General features: G+C 38.1%; 1 protein-coding gene across 2 annotated transcripts in view; it reads left to right on the top strand.

The window, feature by feature from the left end:
- The window catches only part of MED27 (mediator complex subunit 27), a 184,254-nt gene extending 163,224 nt beyond the window's left edge, over positions 1-21,030 (top strand). For both annotated transcript variants that reach the window (XM_038374524.2, XM_038374525.2), the window contains 3 exons: positions 2,311-2,352; positions 17,223-17,300; positions 19,995-21,030. In XM_038374524.2, the coding sequence (XP_038230452.1) occupies positions 2,311-2,352; positions 17,223-17,300; positions 19,995-20,129 (255 nt within the window). In that variant the 3' untranslated portion in view covers positions 20,130-21,030. The remainder of the gene's footprint in view (positions 1-2,310; positions 2,353-17,222; positions 17,301-19,994) is intronic.
- The last annotated feature ends 2,306 nt before the right edge of the window (positions 21,031-23,336 follow it).

Genomic DNA, 23,336 nt, shown 5'->3' with positions numbered 1-23,336 from the left:
GAAAACAACAGAACGCCACTAGCCATCACCTTCAGCCCCCAACTAAAACCTCTCCAGCGCATCATAAAGGATCTACAACCTATCCTGAAGGACGACCCATCACTCTCACAGTTCTTGGGAGACAGGCCAGTCCTTGCTTACAGACAGCCCCCCAATCTGAAGCAAATACTCACCAGCAACCACACACCACACAACAGAACCACTAACCCGGGAACCTATCCTTGCAACAAAACCCGTTGCCAACTCTGTCCACATATCTATTCAGGGGACACCATCATAGGGCCTAATCACATCAGCCACACTATCAGAGGCTTGTTCACCTGCGCATCTACCAATGTGATATATGCTATCATGTGCCAGCAATGCCCCTCTGCCATGTACATTGGTCAAACTGGACAGTCTCTACGTAAAAGAATGAATGGACACAAATCAGACATCAAGAATTATAACATTCAAAAACCAGTTGGAGAACACTTCAATCTCTCTGTTCACTCTATAACAGACCTAAGAGTGGCTATCCTTCAACAAAAAAGCTTCAAAAACAGACTCCAACGAGAGACTGCTGAATTGGAATTAATTTGCAAACTGGATACAACTAACTTAAGCTTGAATAGAGACTGGGAGTGAATGAGTCATTACACAAAGTAAAACTATTTCCCCCTGTTATTTCTCCCCCCCACCCCCCACTGTTCCTCAGATATTCTTGTTAACTGCTGGAAATAGCCTACCTTGCTTGTCACCATGAAAGGTTTTCCTCCTTCCCCCCTCCTGCTGGTGCTGGCTTATCTTAAGTGATCACTCTCATTACAGTGTGTATGATAAACCCATTGTTTCATGTTCTCTGTGTGTGTATATCAATCTCCCCTCTGTATTTTCCACCAAATGCATCCGATGAAGTGAGCTGTAGCTCACAAAAGCTTATGCTCAAATAAATTTGTTAGTCTCTAAGGTGCCACAAGTACTCCTTTTCTTTTTGCGAATACAGACTAACACGGCTGCTACTCTGAAACCTGAAAACCTCTAGGCATTCTAACAGTGTACATATGTGAAATGGGTTTTGTTATGCTGAGAATCTACAATGGTCTGTCATAAGTATATATCAAATGTCCCTCACTTTATTCCTCTTATTATAAAATTAGCTCAGAAATGCTGGGTCATGAAACTGAGTTAATAGAAAACATTATTTATGTGGAAATGCCCATTTTAGGAAATGGCATTATGAATATCTCAACTGTCAGATTGAGCACATAGTGGTTAAAACCAAGATAGAACAGCATTGTTAGTAGACACCACTTTAAAAGTCCTGCGCTACTCTTTTTCTTGTTGTATCCCACAGGATCCCGCAGCCCATATGTGTACATAACTAAAGCCACACAACTGTTACTGAAGTCAGAGGAAGTTGTCTGTGCATATGGGCGGTAGAACAAGTGGAAAGGGCTAGGCAGTATAATATTTCAGAGGAAACTCCTTTTAATATTTATTAGGTGGCCTAGCACCAAAGCACTCAAGGTTTCATACTACCATATTAAAAATACAATAAAAATATACAATAACTCATTTCATTAATTGTGTCTGTATGTGAAATGTCTGTAGTTGAATACTAAAGGATAATGAAGGGTGTAGCCTTCACAGTGGAATTTCACAGATGACAAGTTTTCTTGTGTTAAATCCTTAGTGCCAAGGATTCAAGTATATCTTCAGCATGAGATACACAAAACTTGGCTTCCTTTATTAATATCACTTCAATTAATAGTGCAAAATGTGTCAATTTTGTGTGCCAGCCCATCTAGTTTTAGTAATAGGAAATCACCAACAACTGGCTGAAGACTGGACAAAATATAGATGCCCCTGACACTTTTTAAATATAAATGAGATCTCTTTAGATATATACAAATAAATATTGGAAGTCTTTACTGGCCCTCCATCTAGCCATTATCAGTTGGTAATTTCCTTTAGGCAATTTAGGTGGGTCTTGACAGATTAGAAAGAGGACAGCAGAGTGGCTTTATAGACTAGTTTTTGGAGCAGTTAACTCAGTAGCATAAACTCAATTTAACCTAGTAAAGTCCAGTGAGTGAATGCAAGAGAAAAATCCTAAAACATTCTGTTAAGGTTGAGCAATCCCTATCAGCCTGCACACTGGAAACCAAGGTAATGTTAAGAAACAAATATGCTCCTCTGTCTCTTTGTTTAGACTGCTTATTTCTGATAATCGAGGATTATAGATTTTTTTCAAAACCAATCTTAGTCTAATAAAATGTTCCTCTGAATCCGTGTGTGTTATATATATATTTTTTTTTCTTACTACAGGTTGACATATGGTCCAAATCCAACTATCAGGTTTTTCAGAAGGTAAGTCCGACACAGTTTACTTTCTACCCAATGCCTATAAGAGAAATGTGGATTCTGTGTCGTGCAGAACTTCTTGTTTTTGAATAGACAAACACTTTGCAAAAGCAATTAGGTCGTGTGTTATTTGTCAGCCATCTTAAATGTGACTATAAAACTTCCGTCACGGCTTGCAAAGAACAAAATACTATCTCCAGTGATTGAAGATAGTAAATAGGACAAAAATAGGATGCACTTTTTTTTGTTCTCAGATTACTTTTACACTTATATCCTGGCATATCTCTGACCCTAGCCATGGCGATCAGGGATCAAACTATGGGACTTTCTCCTCTCTAGCCTGAGAAATCATTTTCACTTATTTACTTTTGAGCTTTAGTTTAATTCTTTCTAAGTAGTTTAAGTCTAAAAATCTATTCTTTTGCTTTTCTCAGTTTAAAGGAAAAAGTGCACCCTCTATGGGGAGGGAGGTCAACAGGCACCGTTTCCAAACTTCTCTGAAACAAATTCCACACATTCCTCTTCCTGAGGTGTAATTTTAATAAGTTAGTGGGACTTGGGCACTTCTGAAAATTTTACCTTAAAGCTAGCTTTTGGACCTGTTTGTCCTTTCATCCTCCTGTAAACTAAAATAATTCCACTGAAATCAGGGGCATTCCATGTATGTGAGAATGGTATGAGACAAAAATAAGCCCAATAAGTATAAACCTGCAAAGAGTTTGAAGACATTGTGCTTTTTTTTTTTTTTTCAAGGCAAGTGAAATAAAATTTCTCTATGAAAACCTCTGGCCAAAATGTTGTAAGTTCAAACTGATCTGGCTTTAAATTACAATTTCATTACATTTAAACCACAATTCAAGGAATTTAAGGCTCAAGCTACTATATTCCTTTCATCTACTTCTGTAGTTTGTGTAACAACTATGGGTCAGGGACTCTAAAGGGCATAAAAGCAGGGGTCAAAACAAAAGGTGTATCACCTATATTTGGGCATAAATGTTTCCAAAAATCCAAACTCCCTCCCAGGATTTCATGTGCAGTCAAAAGAAAAGCAGTTTTGACCTATGATACTAACCTGCTAAAGATCAAAGGGGGCAGCTTTTTGGGAGGTAGGTAGCAGTAAATACCACTGTAGCCCTTTCTTTACTCTAGAGACAAGTAAAGGATTCTTTAATCTGTTAATTCTTCTCTGTCCACAAAAATATTTTCTTTCCTATGTCAGGGAGAGAAGAATGCAGTGGAAAGTAATTTAGTGCAGAATTAATCTTAATAATCCTTTATCAATAATGCTTTTAGGTAATTATGGCAATGGAACAGGTTTAGGTTTTTGCAATTAAGTATGCCTTCTGAAATTCTCCATGTGTTTTACATTATGATCTCAAAAGAAAGAGGCTGCATCTTCCTATATGTTTGTACAGTGCCTACTACACTTTGGGAATAAATGTATTGCAAATCATCATAATAGGCATTCCTTAGATGTTTAGTTTAAATATATTTTTAAAAGGGACCAACCAACATAATTAGTAATAGTTCCCAGCTTAGTGCAATCAGTTTGACAAGTGGGTAGAAGTATCAGCTACACATTTTAAACTGTAAATATAATTGGTAAAAAGATGAGGAATTCTTTTACAGTTTATGCCACCAGTTCAAAGCCAGCCCAATGGCTGCATAATAGTTAGTGAAGCAAGTTGGAAGTCTCAGTACAGTTCCTACTTGTCAGGAATCCACATAATAGCCACCAGCACACTGGATGCTAGTTGGCCCTATAATTTTACCTAGCTTCTAACTTAGATATTTATAGGGCAATAATCAGAGTAATATCTAGGTGCAAAATGACCATAAAAATTAGTTGGCAGTCTCAGTTCAATCCAGAAGTTAAAGCATGTACAGTGGACTTCCCCTCCCTCCTAGATGGTGGCCCGTCAGGTCAGAAGTGAGGTAGTTTGGTGAGAAAGTATGGGAGAAGCCTGTACTTTTTGTCCATATCCCATTACCCACAGGAGAGGGGTAAGTCTTTGTTCTCTAGCACTGTCATTGCAGCACATTTAACTTACTAAATTTTATTTTAAAATATTAAGTTAATTAAATTCAATGAAATATGGAGAGTGCTGGTTTCAATACATATCAGTAGTGAAAAGAAACTTTAACCATCTCATATCTATCTAGGGGCTGTATAGGAAATAAATCCACCAAAACTGACATATAAATCCATACCTTTAATACTGCGTGCAATTCTGGTCTCCCTGTCTCAAAAAATATTAAAATTGGAAAGGGTACAGAGAAGGACAACAAAAATGATTAAGGGTATGGAACAGTTTCCCTGTGAGAAGAGCTTAAAGACTGGGACTTTTCAGCTTGGAAAAGAGACAACTAAGGGGGGATATGTTAGAGGTCTATAAAATCATGAATGGTTTGGAGAAAGTGAATAAGGAAGTGTTATTTACTGCTTCATATAACACAAGAGTCATGGGTCACCCAATGAAATTAATAGGAAGCAGGTTTAAAACACACAAAAGGAAGTGCTTCTTCATACAACACACAGTTAACCTGTGGAACTTCTTGTAAGGCCAAAAGTATAAGTGGATTCAAGAAAGAATTAGGATAGAAAGTTCATGGAGGATAGGTCCATCAATGGCTATTAGCCAAGATGGTCAGGGATGTAAACCCATGCTCTGGATGTCCCTAGTCTCTGGCCGCCAGAAGCTGGGAGTGGATGACAGGGGATGGATCACTCACTGATTGCCTGTTCTGTTCATTCACTCTGAGGTATCTGGCATTGGCCACTATCAGAAGAGAGGATACTCAGCTAGATGGACCATTGGTCTGACCCTGTATGGCTGTTCTTGTGTTCATTTTTCATTGCAAATAATCTACAACTTTTCATTCATAATTGAAATAGAATTAAATTATCTGAATATTAAATTACTATTTATCATACCTATACAGGAAAACTAATCAAATAATATAAAATGGATTAGTTTAAAATAAGAAACACATGGTTGCTGGAGGGAGGAAGTGTTGTCTAATGGCTTGAGCGACGGTCTGTTACGCAGGGATTTTTGAGTTCTGTTCCCAGCTTTGCCACTAACTCATTGTGCTACCTTGAGTAATCACTTAACCTTTCTGTGGATCAGTTTCCCTATGTTTAAATAGAGATTATACTTTCCTACCTCACAGGAGCTCTGAATCTTGGTTGCATTGCTTCGGGTTTCTTGGATGAAAAGCATTATAGAAATGCAAGATATCATTTCTTCCTGAGAATCAGTAGCGGAGCCTATAACTGCATTAATAGGGAAATAAGTTAAAACTAGGACTTATGAAAAATATAGTCAACATTTCTAAACAGCTGGTAGAAAATGCTGTGAATTTGTGATTTTGCTTTTTTATTTTCTGATGAAGTTATGCTCCCATCAAATTCTTTTTAATACATTGAAATAATGATATAGCAACATGAACTAAAGGATATCAGATAAAGTAGTGTTGGAGAAATGATTTTAGTCTGGCACTCTTAAATCTCCAGAATAAATGTTTTCCCACCATTTTTTGAATTTATCTCTATCTGTCTACCCATGTCACAACATATCTGTATGTCCATGAAATCTTTCTCTATGTGCAATCAGTGTTGACCCTTTGTGGAAATGGCTCAGTTTTCACCTTCTCAGAAGAGCAACAATGACTCCCACCAAGGAGGCTGGGAAGCCCTTTGACTGTGGCCGTTTCCTTTAACGCTGCAGAATCCATCATTCCTTTGAAGGGCAGGGACATTTATTTTTAAAAAGCTGGACGTAGTTCCCAAACTCTCTTCAATGACAGTATAACAACATCTGGAGCTCACAAGATATCTGCTCATGGAAGCTGCAGACCTGTCAAATTCTCACAGGACTGCAGCATGACTTTCTAGGTTAAGGACCAGAGACCTGTGATCCTTTATCCAACCCTGTCAAATGAAGCTAAATTTGTCCTGACTTTCGTTTGCAACCGTTGGCTGTGTCAGCAAGCCTTTTCTCTCCTCCTTATTAGACAGGATACTCATGTGTGTATAATACCAAGGGGGAGAACTCCCAGCGGGCCCATTACTGCTAAAATGTACAGTCATTTACTAAGGTTCCCTGGAGACTTCTTGAACTTCATCCTGGGGTGAATAAGCTTTTATAGCCACCAAATTTACCAGCAGGGTTAGTCTCAGAGAATAGAACTTAAAAATAAGGGGGGAATATTTGAAAGGGCAAAACCACAAACAATAAAGAAAAGGTTTACTTGTTTCCATATTTTTCTGACATTTAAACTCAGCAGGTGAGGTGACTGTTTTGATCTTTAACCTCCCTATTTTAACACCTCACATGTCTTCATTCAGTAACATAAGAGGAGGAATAAGACAAGAAATTTAGAAATATTTACTGTTTAAATTTTGCTGTGCAATCTGAAAAGTAGAAGTGAGGGGTGTGGAATGCCAAGTAGGTGAACTGAAGGAAAATATTGTAGTGACTGGAGCAAGCTTCATGGCTTCTCATTCAGAGGGAAAGTAGAAGGAAAAAGGACAGTATAGTTATTTTTTTGTAGTGTAGTGAATGAAACTCTCTACCAGTAGCTAACTTCTACCCTTAACTATCAGTTGAGCCCTTCAATAACAAGATATAGTTTATCTGTCTAATGTAATTTATTCCTTCTCTTCCCCTGCCCCCCCGCACCCCCCCAATTAGCTATTTGATCCATAGGCACCATGTAAACTCACATGTATTCCTGCCAATTCAGTCTTGTCCTACAGCACACCTGGTAGCCTAATAGTGGACTACCCCTAAACAGAGATTCACAGTAGTCAGACTGCAAATTGGTTGTATGATGGTTTCACATGTACAGCAGGGACTAAACAATCCTTTAGATTTCTTCTTTGAGATCCTACCTACATTTGAACCCAAGCTTCAAGAGATTTCAAAGATAGTTGGCGAAACCAGCAAACAAGCTAGTTCCAGTATTTTCTGGTTAATTGTTAAACAGTTGCTTAGATTTTTCCTTTGTGCAGTTAGTCATGATCTTTAAAATATCTAGAGGTAGGAGGGCATTACGGATGATAAAATAGTGTGTGTAGACCTGAATGCATATGTACATGTTTTATAAGGCAAATCATGCTTCTGTCTTTTATTCAACAAGCTGTTGTAATGTAAGGAAATGATCACAGTCTAAAAATTACAGTGTACAAAATCCTGCAAGAACAAGACAAGCAAGATGCAACCACAGGAGAATTGAACATATGAAATAAAACATGCCTTCCACAAAAGAGTGCTTTGAGTAGTCATATATATCCTAGTGTTCAGGGTTCTATTTCTCCAAATTTTCAAATGCTAGTTTCTTTCAGGGAGGAGAGACAACAGTACATCATTGACAGTGTCTGATGCTATTTGCATTTCTTGCTGTGCATCCGGGTCTTTGTCTAAGAGGTTTGCAGTCCCAAACTAATCAAGTTTAGGGCACAATTGTCCACACAAGTATTGTAATTGTAAGAAGATATATTCTTGTCAATAATATCTGAATAAAACAATGTGTGCATGAGCTGAATACTGGACTACTGATGATGCCTGCTCAAAGAGAGGAGATGGACTGTTCAAGGGTCACCTGGCTGATTGCTTGCTTCCATGGTCAGTACTTGGCTGTATTAGCTGTATACTTGGCTGTATTAGCTGGTTAAGCAAAGATTAAATGTCTGATCAAGTCCAAATAAGAAAACCAAGCAGATAAAATATTTCTGGTTTTCAGAGGTTTTTGACACAACCACCAAACCCTACCCTCAGGAAAACTCCTGTATCCTACCATACTATGTTGAGGAAGCAGTTACTTAAGAAACTTCAATCATTTGTTGTTTTTCTTGTTGAGAGCTGCCTACTTTAGAACACACCATAGAATCATAGAATATCAGGGTTGGAAGGGATCTCAGGAGATCATCTAGTCCAACCCCCTGCTCAAAGCAGGACCAATCCCCAACTAAATCATCCCAGCCAGGGCTTTGTCAAGCCTGACCTTAACTTCTAAGGAAGGAGATTTCATCACCTCCCTAGGTAACGCATTCCAGTGTTTCACCACCCTCCTAGTGAAAAAGTTTTTCCTAATATGCAACCTAAACCTCCCCTACTGCAACTTGAGACCATTACTCCTTGTTCTGTCATCTGCTACCACTGAGAACAGTCTAGATCCATCCTCTTTGGAACCCCCTTTCAGGTAGTTGAAAGCAGCTATCAAATCCCCCCTCATTCTTCTCTTCTGCAGACTAAACAATCCCAGTTCCCTCAGCCTCTCCTCACAAGTCATGTGTTCCAGTCCCCTAATCATTTTTGTTGCCCTCCGCTGGACATTTTCCAATTTTTCCACATCCTTCTTGTAGTGTGGGGCCCAAAACTGGACACACTACTCCAGATGAGGCCTCATCAATGTCGAATAGAGGGGAACGATCACATCCCTCGATCTGCTGGCAACGCCCTTACTTATACATCCCAAAATGCCATTGGCCTTCTTGGCAACAAGGGCACACTGTTGACTCATATCCAGCTTCTCGTCCACTGTAACCCCTAGGTCCTTTTCTGCAGAACTGCTGCCTAACCATTCAGTCCCTAGTCTGTAGCGGTGCATAGGATTCTTCCGTCCTAAGTGCAGGACTCTGCACTTGTCCTTGTTGAACCTCATCAGATTTCTTTTGGCCCAATTCTCTAATTTGTCTAGGTCCCTCTGGATCCTAGCCTTACCCTCCAGCATATCTACCTCTCTTCCCAGTTTAGTGTCATCTGCAAACTTGCTGAGGGTGCAATCCACACCATCCTCCAGATTATTAATGAAGATATTGAACAAAACTGGCCCGAGGACCAACCCTTGGGGCACTCCACTTGATACCGGCTGCCAACTAGACATGGAGCCATTGATCACTACCCGTTGAGCCTGACAATCTAGCCAACTTTCTATCCACCTTATAGTCCATTCATCCATCCTATACTACTTTAACTTGCTGGCAAGAATACTGTGGGAGACAGTGTCAAAAGCTTTGCTAAAGTCAAGGAAGAACACGTCCATTGCTTTCCCCTCATCCACAGAGCCAGTTATCTCGTCATAGAAGGCAATTAGATTAGTCAGGCATGACTTGCCCTTGGTGAATCCATGCTGACTGTTCCTGATCACTTTCCTCTCCTCTAAGTGCTTAGGAATTGGTTCCTTGAGGACCTACTCCATGATTTTTCCAGGGACTGAGGTGAGGCTGACTGGCCTGTAGTTCCCAGGATGATCCTCCTTCACTTTTTTAAAGATGGGCACTATATTAGCCTTTTTCCAGTCGTCTGGGACTTCCCCCGATCGCCATAAGTTTTCAAAGATAATGGCCAATGGCTCTGCAATCACATCCGCCAACTTCTTTAGCACTCTTGGATACAGCACATCCGGCCTCATGGACTTGTGCTCGTCCAGCTTTTCTAAATAGTCCAGAACCACTTCTTTCTCCACAGAGGGCTGGTCACCTCCTCCCCGTGCTGTGCTGCCCAGTGCAGTAGTCTGGGAGCTGACCTTGTTCGTGGAGACAGAGGCATCTCCCATTCCTTCCTGGATTTCTCTGAGCCTCAAGTCTCTGTGGTTCCATGATGAAGAAGTGGTCTTTCTCTCCTCCAAGCTCAATATTTCCAGGCTTATTTCTTACGGAGCATATGCATGTGAGCTATGTCAAAACCTGAGCTGCTAAGAATACAAGCTTATTATGGCTGTTAGCATCAAAACAAATTAACTCGATTTAAAAAATTAATCATGATTAATCGCAGTTTTAATCACCCTGTTAAACAACAATAGAATACCAATTTAAATTTATTATAAATATTTTTGATGTTTTTCTGCATTTTCAAATGTATTGATTTCAATTACAACACAGAATACAATGTGTACAGTGCTCACTTTATATTATTTTTATGGCAAATATTTGCACTGTCAAAAAGATAAACAAAAGAAATAGTATTTTGCATTTTACCTCATATAAGTACTGTAGTGCAATCTCTTTATTGTGAAAGTGCAACTTTCAAATGTAGGTTTTTGTTGTTGTTACATAACTGCACTCAAAAACAAAACACTTTTGTAACCAGTGTTGCAAGGTATTTATGTGCCAGATATGGTAAACATTCGTATGCCTCTTCATGCTTCGGCCACCATTCTAGAGGACATCCTTCCACGCTGATGATGCTTGTTAAAAAAATAATTCATTAATTACATTTATGATTGAACTGCTTGGGGGAGAATTGTGTGTCTCCTGCACCGGGGCTTTACCTGCATTCTTCCATATATTTCGTGTTATGGCAGTCTCGGATGACGACCCAGCATATGTTGTTCGATTTAAGAACACTTTCACTGCATATTTGACAAAACGCAAAGAAGGTATCAGTGTGAGATTTCTAAAGATAGTATAGCACTCGACCCCAGGTTTAAGAATCTGAAGTGCCTTCCAAAATCTGAGAGGGACGAGGTGTGGAGCATGCGTTCAAAAGTCTGAAAAGAGTAACACTCGGATGCAGAAACTACAGAACCCAAACCACCAAAAAAGAAAATCACCTTTCTGTTGATGGCATCTGACTCAGATGATGAAAACGAACAGGAATCAGTCCACACTGCTTTGGATAGTTATCAAGCAGAACCCATCATCAGCCTGGAAGCATGTCCTCTGGAATGGTGGTTGAAGCATGAAGGGACGAATGAATGTTTAGCACATCTGGCATGTAAATATCTTGAGAAGCCGGCCACAACAATACCATGCGAACGCCTCTTCTCACTTTCAGGTGACATTGTAAATAAGAAGCGGGAAGCGGTATCTCCTGCAAATGTAATCAAACTTGTTTGTCTGAGCAATTGGCTGAACCAGAAGTAGGACTGAATGGACTTATAGGCTCTAAAGTTTTACATTGTTTTGTTTTTGAATGCAGTTATATAATAATAATTCTACATTTGTAAGTTGCACTTTCACAATAGGAGATTGCATTACAGGACTTGTATGAGGTGAATTGCGAAATACTATTTCTTTTGTTTCTTTTTTACATTGCAAATATTTGTAATAAAAAATTATATAAAGCGAGCACTGTACACTTTGTATTCTGTGTTGTAATTGAAATCAATATATTTGAAAATGTAGAAAACATCCAAAGTATTTAAATAAATAGTATTCTCTTATTGTTTAACAGTGCAATTAAAACTGCGATTAATTGCGATTGTTTTTAATCTCAGAATCGTGATTTTTAAAAATCATTCAAGAGCCCTAAAGCTTATGTATGAATACATTATTTCTTCTTTGCTGTGTTTTGTGACCTCACCAAAGTGCTTTTGCTCCCCTATATTATGGGATTCTCAGGCTTTCTCCTGAAAGAGAAATTGAGAAGATAGGAGCTGTTTGCCTCTCATTCATCTCTAAGTATTCTTTACTCTTTTCAATAATATTAGAGCAAAGGGGCATTAAATTAAATTGAAAGGCAGCACATTAAAAACTGATAAAAGAATTTTTTTTACACAGGGCATAATTAACCAATGGAACTCATTGCCACCATATCTCATGGATGACAAGAGCTTAGTAGGATTTTAAAACAATGGACACTTATATGGATCTTGAGAATATTCACAGATACATTCGATGGGATGTCAGCCCTTATGTTTCAGGTCATAAGCCAACCTCTAGGTTAAAAAATTATGTCCACTACAGGGATTTTACATGTACCTTTGAAACCTCTGTTACAGGCCACTCTGAGACAGGATACTACAAAGGAGGAACAACTGGTATAATCCAGTATAGCAATTCCTATACTCTATGTTATTAGTTCTTTAAGCCCCTGTCAGCCTCAGTAGTAAGAAACCAGACTATTTAATAGGTCCCCTTCATAATAGTGCAAAGTAACACCCCTACCTTTGTGTTTTTTGTCACAATTTGTGGAAGCACTTATTTACCCTTACCCACCCATAAATTAATCTGCAACACTGGAAATTCTGATATTTTATCCCCTTCTGAAAAGTGAAACCTCCAGGAATAATAATATACTAATGCCTTTTGTAGTACCGTTGAGTGGATAAGAAATTTTGGAGAAAGGCTGAGGATGGGTTGGTTCAGACAAACAGCAAGGCTTTTGTTTGTTGCTATCACTGTGTGTTGATCTCGTGAGCGATTTACAACGTTACCAAGCAAACAAGCTGAGCTGTCAGATGCGATAAGGAACTAAGGAGTACCTGCCTTTTCACTCTACTGCTGAGCAGCCATCTGGGCTCAGCATGTAGTTTCTCAGAGTGAGCAAATACCCAGACAACTCTACTCACTGGCAGGGACCTAATTGTTACTCTTAGATAAAAAGTATTGAAAATTTCATTCCCATAAAGTCATGTTAAAGATTAGGTTTGATCCAACAGAAGCCTGGTGATCTGTGATTTGAACTCAGAATGCAGGCATCTCTCTATACTGGAAGAAAGATGTACATTCAAGCTGTGTACATTTATAAGCAGTTTGGAACAGAAATTAACAAAAAAATGTAAAGTTTGGTGCCAGAGATCAATCTAAATAACTACTAACAAGAGGGAAAGTGCTTCTATTCAAATTTAAACACAACTGTATTTTGATAAACCAAAATCTCCTCATTCAGTCCAGTCGAAATGTAAGTTCATTCAGAAGACAGGACCCAAGAGCATGTCTCTACCAGTCAATTTGTATTGCAACTGGAGTCCTTTTTTGCTTTGAGACTCTGCTGTAAAATGTGAATGTGTCCGGTTAAATGATAAATACTTCATTTAGCAAAACTTGTCTTTAACTTCAATAATGTATCTTTCATTTTTTTTGGAAAAATTCACAGGTATTTTCCAGAAGGTGAATTGTGGCAATTGACGCTTTTTTGTAAAATCTCTTGGAAGAGTTTTTTCTGCAACTCAGAGTAGTAGTTGTCTAATCAGTTTGTGTACTAGAGGACAACCTAATCTGGAAAAAAGGGGACAGGTGAGGGGAACAGAAATGTTGATAGTTTAGAGAAGAGATAACTATAAAAGAGAAGTTAATAAAACAAGTCCTGTACATACAAAATGTTCAACACACAAAATAAATTCTCTTGCAACTCCAACTTGCATGGAGGAAAAAATATCCCGAAAATGAGCTGGAGCATGTGCTATTTTCTTTGCTTTGGCGTGAAATGATATTTCCATTAGTAAAACCTTCTGCATTGATCTGTTATCTTCCTTTTTTAATTTTTTTTTAATCTTGGACAGTTTGTGCTTTGTGTTTTCATCTCTGTTTTGTTGGGTTTTGTTTGGTCTCCCCCCCCCCCCGCCCACTGGACAGTTTGACATTTTTGCATCTCTTCTCTTTGCTCTGTTCAGCATCACTACGTTTGTTGCTACTTTTGTGGGGTGTTATTCCTCCCCTCCTCTTCCCAAAGTTTGACACCCACTTTGATCTTTTTAGAAGCATTTTTTTTTCTTTTTCAGCACTTGCTCATGGTATGAATCGCCTCCTTTTTGTTCAGAAAACATTATTAGTGTTCCAGCCGTGCTGGGATGGCTTTTATCTCCCTGTGGAATCTCATTAGCTTTACATCACAATAGAAACAGCATATGTCTAGCTATGCCAATGTAGCCGGTGAATTTGAATTTGTTAATGGCAATATTGCTCCACATCTTCAATGCTGAGAGAAAACAACTTTGTTTTTCGGGGGGAAAACACTGTTCGTTAGAGGTAGAAATATCATCAGAATGGGAACTGTTATTCATAAATATCTTTAGAACTGCCTGTTTTTTTTAAAGTCTGGTACTGTCCTATAAATCTAAATGCTATTTAAAAAAAAAAAATCTAATAGCTCATAGGATTTGAAGTGTGAAGAGGTTAACATAATCCATGAGGTTTAATTAAAGAAATGACTGACTGGTTTAAGTTAGGAAGCTGTAAATTATTATTCTTTGTCATTAATAATTAACTATTTTATTGCTAATTATCATTATATTGTGGTAGCTCCCAAAAAACCCAGCTAGGGTCAGGGCCTCATTGTGTTCTGCACAGTACACTCATGGGAAAATCTAGTCCCTGCCCTAAAGACTTTACAATCTAAGGGCTGGAGTCTGATAATCTTATTCACAGTCAGCAGCAATTTACTCTATAAGTAGTATCATTTTAATCAGTGGTGCTATTTTCAGAATAAGGTATTAGTCTGCATGAATAATTGATGGCAGAATCTGGCCCAAATAAATTAGTATTTTTCATGGTATTAGTTTAAGTTAAATATACTTTAAAACTGGGCTTGATGAAAAATAGGCTACATTGGTCCAACTAACAGTATAGGAAGTTTGAGGCAACCAACCGCACTGTGTGAATTAGAGAGGAGCTTGTCTCTTTCTTGAAAAAACTACAAGAACACAACTAACCACTGGACAATGATATAATTTGATATTCTTGTATCCAGGGTGATGCTAGTAAGCATCATAAGATCATAGTGATAGATTTTTAAGGTCAGAAGGGATCAATTTGACTTCTTGTATAAGATAAGCAGGAGAATTCCACCAATAATTCCTGCATCAAGCCCATATGTGGTAGTTTAGCTACAGCATATGTTTTAGAAAGCCCCTCAGTCTTGATGTAAAAGCTTCAGTGATGGAGTGTCTACCACAGCCATGGTAAATTTGTCCCGATGGTTAAGTACCATCACTGTCAAACAAAAATTGGCATCTTATTTTCAGTCTGAATATGTCTGGCTTCAACTTCCAGCCAATGGCTCTTGTCATGACTTTGTCTGGTAGATTAAAAAGCCCCCTACTATCAGAAACCTTCTCCCCATGTAAGTTAGTAAGACCATGAACATATTTGTGGATTCTTGGTTACAGAGGAGACCAAGAAGAGTGCTAAATCTGTATCCGTTTGATGTAAACAACCTTAAGTGGGACTTGAAGAATTACGTTTTCTTTCCTTTCCTGTTAGAAGAGGGTATCCATTTTTCCATGAAAATGTGGTACTATACAGCTAAATAATCCTGTCAAATATGAAATCTTTGTGGGGAAGAGTGGAAACATTTTTTTAAAATTAGTATAAAATAGCTTGACTTTTAAGAGGTTTTCCACTCCTTTTCCCAAAAGATTGTCTACCTAGACAACTTAAATTTGGTATTGGAATTGAAACTTGAAAATAATTTCCCTCATCCAGAAAAGGGAAAATTGTGTATGAATAAGATTAGTGAATTCTCAGCTTCATCCCTGTAGATCTTTTCCTCCATAGAGTAAATCAACATGACTTAAGGGAACATAAAACTTAGGAAAAGTGGCAAAAAGGAAATGTAGGCCTATAAAGAAGAGAACACTTAAGATTTTCCTCTGAAGCTGCTTGCTAGTGGTTCAGCTTGTTAATGATTCTGTAGTGCTACACGGGGTTTCCTTTGTAGAGCCTCAGCCAAGAGGGTATTATGCTGCTACTCTTCACTGTAGAAGGCTAAAATACAAGTGAAGCAAATTCCTTGATGTAGCTCTTTTTTTGAATATTACACTGTTATTTTTTCCAGGTTTCTGCCATTCATAATAAGTTGTATAGAAAACCTCTGTAGTGCTTTCCAGCTAAGGATCTCAAAGTGCCTTTGTCAAGGTTCCTTCCCCGCTCTGAACTCTAGGGTACAGATGTGGGGACCTGCATGAAAGACCCCCTAAGCTTATTCTTACCACCTTCCCCAAGGTACAAAAACTTCCCCAAGGTACAAACTTTGCCTTGTCCTTGAACAGTATGCCGCCACCACTAAGCATGTTAAACAAAGAACAGGGAAAGAGACCACTTGGAGATGTCTTCCCCCAAAATAACCCCCCAAGCCCTACACCCTCTTTCCTGGGGAAGGCTTGATAATAATCTTCACCAATTGGTACAGGTGAACACAGACCCAAACCCTTGGATCTTAAGAACAATGAAAAATCAATCAGGTTCTTAAAAGAAGAATTTTAATTAAAGAAAATTAAAGAAAAGGTAAAAGAATCACCTCTGTAAAATCAGGATGGTAAATACCTTACAGGGTAATCAGATTCAAAACATAGAGAATCCCTCTAGGCAAAACGTTAAGTTATAAAAAAAACCACAAATACAGGAATATATATTCCATTCAGCACGTCTTATTTTACCAGCCATTAAACAAAAAAAAAATCTAATGCATTTTCTAGCTAGATTACTTACTAACTTAACAGGAGTTGGAAGGCTTGCATTTCTCATCTGTCCCCGGCAAAAGCATCACACAGATAGACAGAACCCTTTGCCCTCCCCTCCACCTCCAGCTTTGAAAGTATCTTGTCCCCTCCTTGATCATTTTGGTCAGGTGCCAGCGAGGTTCTTAGCTGCTTAACCCTTTACAGGTGAAAGGGTTTTGCCTCTGGCCAGGAGGGATTTTATAGCACTGTATACAGAAAGGTGGTTACCCTTCCATTTATATTTGACAGCTTTACAAAGGTGGGTCAGTAAATTGAGGCATAGAAAAATTAAGTGACTTGCCCAGTGTCATTCAGTGAGTCATTAGCAGAATTAGGAATAGAACCTATTTCTCCTGGCTTCCAGCCCTCTTCTTTAATGACTTAAACCATGCTTCCTCCCTATATTATTAGCTATTACCATGGTGTTGCATTGTAAAGGTGCTTTTAGTTTTTAGTATTTGTGTATGAAAACACTAATTACATTTGTGTCTCAATGAATTCTCTTGTGTAGAGAACTAAAGAATGGGACTGTGTTTGAGAGAGCCACACAAACATCTTTGTGTTGCTATCTGAATATCTTGGTTGTCATGTAATTCTTTCTTCACATGTTCCCTTTGAGTTGTTATGCTATTTCCATTTAAAGTAACACATCTTTGTCTGAAATAATGAATTAATAAGGAGGCCTTTCCCTTCTGTCTGTGGCACAGGTGACAGATCATGCAACCACTGCTTTATTGCATTACCAGCTGCCCCAGATGCCAGATGTGGTGGTCAGATCCTTCATGGTAAGCTTATTTTAAAAGAAATTCTTCCAGATGGACTTCAGCCTGGTGAGAGTGATTGATACCAGGCAGTTTGTTACACAGAGTAATTTCCCATATTGAAAGTGGTTAAAAATAATTATTTACTAAATTCCCTCAGATCTCACAACTGAAGAAGGTAACCAATGTTATTTGTAATTACTACTCTTTAAATTAAATAGTGCCGTTCTCAGTACACTGGGATGGATGGTATTGGAAGATTCCTGTATATGCAACTGTATAACTTATTATAGCTCTCGATGTTTGCTTGCTGAATCTTATCTGTGAAGCAGGTCTGGGGTCAGCTCTGAAACTAACATGCAAATGAGGCCAGATTCTCAGTTATGATCTTTCCCCTTTGGACTCAAGCAATGTAAAAGAGCTGAGTTCTGGCTGTCGTTGGCCAGCCGAGAATTCCCTTTTGAGGAGAACCCCTAACTGGCATAAAACCAGCAGAGCCATGTCTTTTACCAACCGCACCTTCTGGCATGGAGTGCACGTTGAGAGATGGGAGAGGACAAGTTGGTAGGGCGTTGGCTGGCACTCCACTTTGCTACATCAGTCTTCAGCTCATACCTGGTTCCTCAGGGGCCACGCACCTCTGGCATAATTCTTGCCACGGCTGGCACAGACTGGCTCTCAGAATCAAGAGGGGAAAAGTGCGCACTCGCGCATGCACGCACACACACACACAAACCTATCCCACAGTTTTACCAGAAAGAATTATCTTAATTATTAAGTAGTACTATTTATTAAGAATTACCTAATTTATTTAAAACAATCTGTCTCAATATACAGATTTCAATTCAGCATATATGAACTTTGAATATATTTATAATTTTGTTTGTAAAAACAGATTTCTGAATAAACTGTACTGCTGTCTAGTGAGTAAGAACAGTGGTTCCTTATTCAGTACTCCTTCTGACAGGATACAGTTTTTGGCAGTGGAAAACAGCTAGGGCTCAATCTACCCCACTTACTGTCGAAGAAACACTTTTCCACTGCTCATAAAATTTATTTCAACTTTTTTATAATTGTCCAGAACAAGTGAGAGACATGGGTGTTTTTTAAAATCGGGATCCAGTTTGCTTTGTCTACCATCAGTCTCCACCATTCCTGGAGAAAACTTAAATATTCACGTGTGGAAAGTTGTAAATTGCTCCAGTTGTTAGAAGTCTGATTTCAAAACAGTTGAACTCCTTTACCTGTTGCATTTATTTATTTATTTATTTAATTTATAAAATAGCCACTAAGCTAAAATACTTGTGTAAAGCACTTTTCTATTAGGGCGCATCTTACAATAAGAGTCTTCAGCTATAAAGTGGCAGAAGTAGGCCTTACTGGTCCAATCCATGTTGCAGCATGTACCTGAAAATTAATATTTCGAGAACTGGTAGCACATTTGCGTGTGCTGTGGACCTGTCATATTGATTTGATAAAACACTACTGAAAACTTTAACAAAGCAAAAACACAAGCTCATCACGAGTATCAATGTGTCGGTCCTTTTACATGTCAGGTGTTCAGTCCATTTGACAGGATGTAGTGTAGTCTTAATTTTCCAACAGGATTGAAGAACATTATTTTTCTTTCAAAAGGTGTTTAGGTGTACAACTTAACTTCATTTACTTATCTCTATATTATAGTTCAGAAAATTTGATTTTCTGTGGTGCAGGCTAAGTCCAACAGAGCTGAAGTAAATAGCAGCAGTTTACCTATAGTATTCTGTTGCCCATGTCCCTAGTTACTGATAAACCCGGAGATGATCTAGCTCTTTTTGTGGAAAGTTATTGACTGCCATTCTGCTGCTATAGAGAAGGCTCTGATGAGGATGGAAGGATTTGTTTCAATAAATTCACTTGACCTCTTCTTCAGAGAACAATTTTCTCTTATTGATGTAATTCAGTAGGAATTTAAATTACAAGATTCATGTGCATCCTTCACAGTGTGAATCTGCTTGTCTTGATTTTTTTAGTTGCATATCTCCTTGAGTTTGGAATTGAGTTATGTAATGCTCATTCTTATGTATGACAATCCAGTTAAGAGACAAAACCTTTACTTGGGAATGTTTTAAGCTGTTATTTGTTGTTTATCACTTGACAACATTTTTTCTTTTGTAGAAGTGTCATCAAATATAAGATTTTAGAGTACTTATTGGTCATAAAAATACTATCTTCAAACCACATTAGAAAGAAAATTAGTTAACCTGATGTGAAAGTCATATACTGTGTCTGCATCTATTAAGAGTTCAGGTTTCTGCACTGTGACTGTAGCAGAGGCATGGTAGAGGAATAACAGAAAGAAAGAAACCAATATCCAATTTACCAGGGCACAAGTATCAGAGAATGATCAAGTATAATCCTATGTCAGTTGGAATATGAGGAGCATTGGTTGTCCATGGAGACCCTTTAGCTACAAATACCTTCTTCTCGCAGCATGAATTTCTGTTTACAAAGTTGCTTAATGAGAGAGAGTAGGGACTCCAGCAAAATGGAAAATCAGCTGTCTTGTGACCTTGTGATTTTCTGCATGCTTCCATTTCTATAAAATCACTCTGTCTTTCTGGGCCCAAACCAAGGTACGTTCTCGATCCTCAGTATAATTTTGTGTGACTGGAATGATAACATTGGGGAGCATCCATATCTAGTTTGTTTAATTTCTCTCTATGCTTTTCTTTTTAGACCTGGTTAAGAAGTTACATAAAGCTGTTCCAGGCTCCATGCCAGCGCTGTGGAAAGTTTTTGCAGGATGGCCTTCCACCCACATGGAGAGATTTCCGAACACTTGAGGCTTTTCATGACACTTGCAGGCAGTAGTAACACAACCCAGTCACTGGTCTTGGAAGAAGGAAAGTGAATGGGACTTACCGACAGAACAGGTCTTCAGATGAGCTCTGAAGAATGCTGATGGTTCATTAGTTGATTCCCTTTCTGGACATTAATATACACATTTCCTCCTTTATTGAAGTTTTTTTATTGAGTAGTAAAGCAGCACTATGCATTTGACCATTAAAAAAGAAGTCTCTGTCCAAGATACAAATGAGGCTTATTTATTTATTTTATTTTTACTTCAATTAATGCTCAAGGGAAAAGGTAGGGAAAAGCTACTATTATAGGTAGATCATACATGGCCATACTGGAGTATTTGTGCTGAAGTCATTCTCTGGGATCCGTCAGTTGTAGTCATTGTCATGAATAACTGGTATTTTAATGAGAATATCCATGTACAATGTACATTTTGCTACAAAATTCACAATGGAGGAGAGCTTATTTTTGTGAACTATAAATAACTTTGTATTCAAAGAGTATGTGTCATTTACTTTGTTACCCTTAAACACATTTTAGGTTCATTTTGTGTGTGTTTCACAGTTTTTGACTTTTTAAAAACTGGAATAATTTTTAAAAAAATGCTATTGGATTTTTTTTTTTTTTTTTTTTTTTTTGCAAGGATGGTTCTCTGTGTTGCTCTTATTCTGGAAGAGAGCAGAGTGTTGATAAACATGAAATTTCAAAGGCATGTGGCATCTTGGAAGATGGATTATACTTTTTGAGAGAGGAAACAGATGTTTCCCTTTACTAAAATTGTAATGAAAAATGTTAGCAAAATCTGTGTGTATTGAGCAGTTAGAAAGTATGTGGTGAGCAGTCACAGAGTGTCTAATTCGTTTGCCCTGTTTTAGTATTGAAAGTTGTAAAATAAATTTAGGCTTTAAGCACAGCTTCTGTAGTGCAGACACATACTTATTCATCACTGTGATGATTAAAATTTGTGGTTTTTTTTCCCTATAACACTCTAGCTAAGTGTAACGTCCACTGATAGTGGCTAGTCCACAAAGAACATAAGAGTTCTACTACTACCAGCTAATAGCATTAGTAATAAGCCTGAACTGAAAGTCTCTGGTTCAGTCTTCACTAATGACTCAAGGTGGGGTAGTTGCAAATAAATGCTGATTGAGTGTAGATAGCCTCTCATACTTTTCTGGGTGATCATAGATTGTATCTGTCCCTATCAGTCATTTGCCTATGCTTCTGTTTAGTGCACTTTATTACCTTAACAAACCTAATGAAGCCAGTAGGGGGAGGGCTAGAGACAGGCTGTCGCTCTCTTAATTGTTTATTTTTCAGCAGATTTGATGTTGAATCCTAATGCTACAAACTCATTTTTGTAGCCCCTTTAGTTGTGTGGAGAGTGCATCTTGCTGAAAAGTGAGAAGTTTCTTTCTGAGGACTTTGTTTTTAGAGAAGACTTTTTAGTAAAGTTACCTCCTCTTTGTGGCCATGTTCAGTAAGGTATTGCACATAGTCCATTTTATGCAAAGAGCTTAAAGCACTCTACTATATCATTGGATTAAGTCTACAGTCCAGCTGTGCAAGATGCTATTATTTAAATAGGTACAGAAACTGAAAAATGGAGAGGTTGCAACTTGCTCTAGCTGTCACTGTATATAGTTATGGTACTGAGTGAAACATTCTTGCATCCTGTTGCTAATGTGAAGGACTAACCATTGCAACATTCATGTTTCAGTGTTAATGCAAAAACAGGGACTTTGTTCAGAATTTAAGAATTCCAGGTATGATTCTATATCTGGAACTTTTTTAGGCCAGCCCAGCTTAGAGAGAGAGGAGAAAGAGGCTTCAAAGAAGATACTCGTGTGTGATCCTGCTATTCCTTTTAAGGTTGCAAGGTGTGAATATACATTTGATTGATAATGTTGATGAATAGGAGTGAAATTTTATATATTTTACCTTGCCTTTTAATTTTTTAAAACTCTACAAGTGACCCCAAACAAAAGATTGCCAAATTGTCAATGCAGGTACAGTTGACTTGCTTGGTGAAAACTGGTCTCATTACACATACTCCTTCTCACTTGCTACTATTTGATCCATCTAGCATTCTGGGTCCAGAGATCATACTGGACAGAACGATGTGTGCATCCCAGATGAGAGTGAATATTGTAGTATGGTAAGTGGTCTTGCCATCACTACACCTGGCCTGTGAATAATTTAGAGGGCTTAATTTTCTTATGCTGTCAGCTTTTTCTTTTTAAAAAACAAAACAAACCCCTCTCCCCACAAAGGTCATGATATGGTTGACAGCATTTTTCAGTAGGCTTTGGAGGCTTCCATTCCATTTTCTATTTTGTCTATTCCATTTTGTTTATACTTGGATAATGGTGTAGAAAGCAACCCCAAAGTTCACAGGAAAATCACCTGTGAAATAACATATTAGAACTTACAAATAATTAGTTGCAGAAAACTGCTTCAGCCAGTCTGTATGTTAATTGAGTTTGAAATTTTAAGCTTGTAATTGGCTATCCTGGTACCGAGTCAGAAAATTTCAGTGTAGGTACCTGAACAGAAGAAGAATTGTCTTGCTTATGGACATGTAATGCAAATTCAATTTGCATAATTCCATCAAAAAGCCCCAGGTAGATGGGAATGTTCTCCCATACATAAAGGTCTAGCATAGTACCTGGCAAATCGTGTCTTGTTGATAAGGCTCAGGAGAAAGAAATAGAAATACAAAGCCAGTTCCAGAGGTGAAGTGTAAGGGTTGTAATATTTGCATTAAGGGAGATTGGAATATAACTGTGTCTAAATTGGTCCAATTTATGAACTGATGGACTGAAAAAATTACAATAGTTTAGACTTCACTGAATCTTATCTCAAAATTTGCCCCTAAAACTTCGGTTTGTTCTTTGTTCACCTGCTGTTAATCACTGGGTCATGCATCCCCTAAACCAAGGAGAAACTAGTTTAGGGTTTTGAATTTTGAGGAATTAAAGCCTCAGATCAACTCTAAACAAAACTACATTCTTATGGTGGAAAGCTTTCACTGTTACACCTACCAACCTTATTCCTTAGGCAATGAATGTTGTTCTCCTTATTTAGTCTTGGATGGGCAGCAAGATATGGCTTTTTTGCAGTTTGGGTAACTTTTCATTTCATCACAATCTGAGCGTTCTTCACAAAACAGTTCAAATTATTTAAGGCAAATGATAATGAACATGTCTCCTAAGGAAT

This window comes from Dermochelys coriacea, chromosome 16 (assembly GCF_009764565.3).
Source record: "Dermochelys coriacea isolate rDerCor1 chromosome 16, rDerCor1.pri.v4, whole genome shotgun sequence".
Classification (NCBI taxonomy): domain Eukaryota; kingdom Metazoa; phylum Chordata; order Testudines; family Dermochelyidae; genus Dermochelys; species Dermochelys coriacea.
This window is presented reverse-complemented; position numbering and strand designations above follow the sequence as displayed.